This window comes from Brachyistius frenatus, unplaced genomic scaffold (genome assembly GCF_029030835.1).
Source record: "Brachyistius frenatus isolate BFR_SWC_R1_liver_20210118 unplaced genomic scaffold, ASM2903083v1 Contig_193, whole genome shotgun sequence".
NCBI lineage: Eukaryota > Metazoa > Chordata > Actinopteri > Embiotocidae > Brachyistius > Brachyistius frenatus.
The window spans coordinates 702,965-708,777 of NW_027210792.1; the positions used below are offsets into that span (position 1 = coordinate 702,965).

Here is a 5,813-nt window from a genome sequence, read left to right on the forward strand (position 1 = left end):
TTAAATAGAACTTATTGGGCGGGGGGAACAGGACTTCTAGTCTTGATTACTGCCGACACTGTGCTCACTATTTAACTTACATGTCATGTGCTTCATAACAAACAGATATAATAGAAATTTGAAAGATATAAAAAGAGGTTGGATTTATTTCTTAAAAAAAAAAAAAAGTGGTCTCCATATTTATTGCTGGCTGCCTTGGGACAGAGATGTATGTAGAGTATATTTGTGTCTTTGACTTTGTACTTATATCTGAGTCATGACTGGCCCCAGCTATTTTTTGGATGATTAAATCAATTCTCAATATTCACCACTGCACATGTTGTGGTGAATAACTTTTAACTGCAGTTTTAGGAAAGAATATAATGTTTTTTGTTTTTTATAATTTACAAGAAACATGTATAAAACAACATGAAAACAATATTAACTGATCAGCTTATAGTCAAGCCGAACAACCAGTTTGTTGCTTAAGTGATGAAGAGGAGGGCGAGGGGGCGAGAGGGTGGGGCTGGGGGGCAGCCCTAGTCTGGATGTGCTTATTCTGTATGCTGCATGCCGTGTGATGTGCTGGCTGACATTCCCCCTCGCCAGCACCGTCTTGTCTTCAGTGTTTCTGTTTGGAGTGATCGCCCCAGCAGACCCAGTGCTGCACTACCAGAATGGCAGCAGTCCTCGGAGCGGTGTCTGCGAGCCTCCACAGTGGCCCCGTCCAGCCCAGCTCCTCTGTCTGCGCCCCCGCCCCGGCGTGGCAGACCCCCACCCAACAGGGTCCGGCTGTGCCCCGCCACCGCAGGCAGTGTCAGGATGACTGCATCAGGCCTGTCAGGCGCTTTCCCGTCAATGATTTGCCCTAGAAGGTCAATTCAAATCAAAACACGTTACCAGACTGACATGTTGAAAGCAGCAGTACTTTAGAAATCACAGAGAATCTCTACCAGCAAGGCGTTGGCATCTAAAATGCAACGTTGCAACCAATTAGGTGACTGGCATGTTGTCTTACTCACACATACACATCCTACTACAGGTTTTAAAAAGACACAATAGAGTGTAATATGGTAATAACTGCAAAAGCCACTGATAGTGAGCCAGCCAGTGTGGTTTGTGATATGAGCAGCCCCAGCTCCAAATGACTTACCACACTGCGGGTGAACTTCTCCAAGGAGGTGCGGCGGCCCTGTTCACTGTCTGCTGGCTGCTGTTTTGGGAGGGGGGGAAGCAGGGTGAGTGTTTGGGTAAGGTATGGGTGTTGACGGGGGTTGGAAGTGATGTCGTTAGTGGGGGGTGGAGAGGGAAAAAGGGGGAGTTTCAAAAAGGGGGCCAAGCATTGCGAAAAAGATGAGGGCCGAGGACAGTGCGGGACAGTGCGGGGGTTGCATATTTGGGGAATGGAGTGGGGTCAGCGACAGGCCAGCGGAAGGAGCGGTGTCCAAATGGGAAAGGGCAGAAAGGCTTGCATGAACAGAGGAAGCTGTGATTTGCTGACCAGCTCCATATTACACAGTTAAACAGCTAAATGAGAGTTTGTCTGACTGTGTAATCTTAAAGATTACACTGAAACATTACAGGAGATCGACCAAAACTAACAACAACTACATTATTAGTTTGCATCTGTCAGCCATTCATCTGGTTTATTTGTCTGAAACACGCATGTACTGGATGTTAGTTTCTCTTTACAGGACGACTATCGTTGTAGCAGTTTGTCTGTATTCGGCATATGATGTCATGTTTTTCAAAACTCTTCCCTTGACATTTCAAATGCATCCTTGCACCTGCACCTGAAAGTGTTTTTCTTTCACTTTTGGGGCTCTGTTTGTGGTGTCATGATGCTTCGAAAGCTCACATATTGTATCAGACTGCTGATGAACTGACATTAAGGTGACCCACATGTGGTTTTTTTTTTTTAAATGTAACTTATTTGAACAACTTTATGGACTGTTAGTTAGTTTAATCTCTAGTTAAGCATCATCTTCTATAAGATCATCACATTTGGATCATTTCTGTTTTGTGAGAATCACGTATCTCCAAAACGTCAACAAACTCAGAAAACAATGCATTTTCCATTTAAATCGAAGTGGGTCTTAGAATAGTTTCTTTAGCTTAAAACTAAAGTTGGTAAAGTTGAACAACATTATACTGTAAATACTGTTGGGTAACTTAATCTGTACTAATACATTGTTATTTATAAATTGATTGGATTTGGTATTAAAAATCGGAATCTGCAATGTAACTAACACAGTGTGGGAATAGAAAGTACCATATTTGCTCCTAAAATATAGTACAAGTATAAAGTAGCATAAAGTGGAGTAAATGCATGTAGTTACATTCCACCACTATCACTAACTACCTTGCAGCATATAATAGTAATACTGTATTTCATATTTAATCTCATACATACAATCAGTACCTGAAATGTCTTTTAAATCACCAAAAAAAACCAATAAAGAATCGAACCAGTACGAAAGATGCAATGAGAGTGACCAGGTCATGTTAAAGATGAAGGTCAGTGAGTGCAGCTCACCTTCTTTCTGGCCAGCAGGAGGTCTTGGTAGATGTTGGATCGCAAAAAGCGTGCATAGCTGTCACTTTTCATCAGCTTGAATATGTGCTCCTGCAAGAGGGAGAAAAAACATGAGTGTTTGCTGGGCGGCGAGCGAGACGGAACAAAGTTAGGTGTAGTAAAATAAAGAGAGGCCTGATGATTGTAACGCAATGTACGCATGCGTGATTCGGAGGTGGTGATGCCAACCGGGCAGGCTGACGTGAGCAGCAGGGTGCTGAGAGACGGAGCTGAGTAATGTCCTGCCAGTGAGAGGCGTTGCACGTCACACATCACCGACCCACTTTGAAGCCAGAGGAATCAAATGGTGAACGGACCGAACAACCTATTCATAGTATTACTCGCCTCATTAGGCCCTGGAACAAACACACTCAGTCATTCTTCCTCCCGCTTTTTATTCCTCCGTACCCTCTCATTCATTCACTCGTGTAACATGAGTGGGGTGGAAGGGTTGAGTGTTCCTGTGGGCAAGTGGATGAGAGGGGAAGAAATCGTCTGTAGTGTGTGTGGATATAGCGCAGGGTAAACCAAATAGTGGTTCTGACACAGAAGGCTGCAATAAATCTGAAATTAAAAGAACACATCTGAAAGTAAAGTCAAGAATGTAAATGGAGGAGGTGACACTTTACGGGCCAGAACGTGCAACTAGAGAGATATAACTACTGTACAGGCACAGGTGTGTGGCTACCGCTGTCTGTTTCTTTAGACTTGTGTGTCTTTGTGTGTGTGTGTGTGTGTTTATTCATGCGTGTGTGCACACGTGAAGCCGTGTGAATCCATCCGTGAGGAAGAAACAGCACATTCCACCTGAGCGTCCTCGTAGCTGTATCGTCCCGGGTCTTTGAGGTTCTGGCTGGTGCGCTCGTAGCTGTGCGAGTCCAGGTTGATGGAGCTCGGTGCTCCCTCGGCCAGAAACTCCTGCCAGATCTCCTGAGCCCTGGAGGCCACCTCCTGGAGCGGCCGTCGCTTCAGATCCTGCACTGCTAACCAGAATCTACAACAGTGTCACATCTGGTCAAGAACAACTTCGCAAGAATATAATTACAGTATAAAAAGCTGCCTTTAAAAAAAGAAAAAGACTATATTCACTATTAACATATATGTTGATGATGCCCTTATTTAAGGTAGGCTAAATAATGAATACAAAGGCAATGCTAAAATGTGTTAATGATATATATTCTGACTCTGGAGCAGTGCTGGAAGATAATTCAGATGCTAATTGATGGTACTCAATGATATATATTTAGATATTAAATATTAAACCTTGTCAGGTTTCCCGCCACTCAACTTAAACGTTTCACATCTGCAGTGGTACTCCAGACTTTTGTTGTTTAAAGTCTATGACAATCTCCCTTTAACAGCAAACGCACCGTCATCCCAAAATACAAAATGCATGCTGACCATGAAAGGGACAGACCAACCCTGAAAAGTTACAGATAGCTCTGAAGGATTGTCTCACCGCAGGTTCTCTGAGCTGAACTCGGACTCCAGGAACTTTAGGAACTGGTCTCGTCCTGCTGGGTCCTTCAGTGCCTCCTCCAGGGAGAAACCCCATTTCTTCACCCGCTGCTGGCTGGGGTCACGACTGCTCAGAGCATAACAAAACAGAACAAAAGACACTGGTGACTTAAATTTCTGGCCAAAGTTTTTCCTCACGGTCGACGGAGAGCTTAGAAAAGAGAGTCCGAACACTGTCAACCTTTTGGGAACGCCGGAGTTAATGCTCATTTGAGATGAGATACAAACAGACAGGACAACAACATATCAACAGCATGGAGACCTCTGCGCTCCACCTGACCTCAGTTTTGGTTGAAAACATCCCCAGGCCCTGGTGACCTCTCAGGCTACACGTGCCTCCAGCGAGGGGCCTCGAGCCTCACCTTGCCTCCAAGTCCCAGAAGGAGGAGTCGTCACTGATCCAAGGGTTCGGGGGCTCCGGGGTCGACGCGAAGGGGTCGTACTCGACGAACTGCTCCGTGTAGCTCATCAGACTGTCGGCCACTTTGGAAACCTTCATACAGTGTCTGTCCAGCTGCATGTTCAGGAAGGTAATCTGATGGAGAGGGAGGGAGAGCAATGAGGAGGCTAAATAAGGTAACGGCTCATCAGTCTCCTCAGTCCCTCACTGTCGTTATGATGGACGAGTGAGGCCGACTGGTGGTAATGACCTAAAGAAAATACCATCCCATCGTGGCCCACCTCCTTCTGAACGTCCTCTTTAGTGGCCTTCCTGATGGGCTGCGAGCTGATGTGGACGGGACTCGGCTGACTCTGTCCATCATCTGGTACCCCGTAGACCGACTGTAGCGGCGAGAGGAGACAGATGTTGAACATTGTTGTGTTGTGATGCTGGATGCTGGACTTTACATTTTACAATCACGCATAAACTACAAATGACTGGCTTTAAAATATTTATCAAAAATTTTAAGTAAATATTTAGTAAATATGGTTTTTATGCCCACTTCCCAAAACAGCCATTATTAATTTATTCTAATTAAACATATACATACTTATTTTCTAAAACTTAAACAAGTATGGATTTTTTTTTATTTAAGGTCATGCTATAGTATGACTTTATTTTCACATTTTGGACAATGTTAAAGAAGTATGGCATTTTTGTGCTATTTCTGAGGACATACTATAAGTATGACTTCCGTTGAAGTTATGTCATGCAGCACAATAGTGCAGTTGTCAGTGTCGTTGTCTCCCAATCTCGAGGTCCCCGGTTTGATCCCTGCCTGGGACTTTCTATGTGGAATTTGCATGTTCCTGCATAAGTAATAATGTAAAGTATGTCGTCCAAAATATGGACAACTAACTTATGCATGTTATCATGCATGTAGTCCATGATGTAAAACAAACATCATGCATCTAGTCGTAAATGTGACAAAGTCACACTTCAAGCGAGAACATGCAATCCACCACAGACAGAGTTCCAAGCCCCTGATCGAAACGAGTACTTCCTTATAGTGAGACGACGACACGAGCGACTGCGGAGTTGTGTGGCCTTTATTGCATGTTTGTCTGACTTACATAACTTATATGACTTTTAAACATTTCATGGCAGAAGGAACTGTGGTGGAGTGGTTAGTGTTGTCCCCTTCCAGTCAGAAGGCTCCAGGTTCGATTCTTGCCCTCGACATGACTTTCCATCTTACATGTTAATGTCATCATCTCCCGAGCGAGTCTCAAACCTAGAACCTTCTGACTGGGAGGCAACCGTGCCAACCACTGCACTGTTGAGCGCTCTTCCCTAACA

General features: G+C 44.4%; 1 protein-coding gene across 1 annotated transcript; it reads right to left on the reverse strand.

The window, feature by feature from the left end:
• Positions 1 to 695: 695 nt before the first annotated feature.
• On the reverse strand, positions 696 to 4,888 carry LOC138632775 (regulator of G-protein signaling 6-like). Its single transcript, XM_069718585.1, has 7 exons — positions 4,754 to 4,888; positions 4,435 to 4,607; positions 4,014 to 4,139; positions 3,362 to 3,548; positions 2,516 to 2,605; positions 1,133 to 1,192; positions 696 to 847 (listed from the first exon to the last, which is right to left on the reverse strand). Exons 1-7 carry the CDS (start codon positions 4,886 to 4,888, stop codon positions 797 to 799), a joined length of 822 nt encoding a protein of 273 aa, XP_069574686.1. The 3' UTR covers positions 696 to 796.
• Between the last annotated feature and the right edge of the window lie 925 nt (positions 4,889 to 5,813).

Excerpts from the sequence above, each read along its gene's own strand:
- LOC138632775 (XM_069718585.1), bottom strand. The coding sequence starts at position 4,888 with ATGTTCAACATCTGTCTCCTCTCGCCGCTACAGTCGGTCTACGGGGTA. Across the intron at positions 4,608-4,753 it reads AAGAGGACGTTCAGAAGGAG|ATTACCTTCCTGAACATGCA; the intron begins GTGGGCCACGAT and ends CCTCTCCATCAG. Across the intron at positions 848-1,132 it reads AGAAGTTCACCCGCAGTGTG|GGCAAATCATTGACGGGAAA; the intron begins GTAAGTCATTTG and ends TTGACCTTCTAG.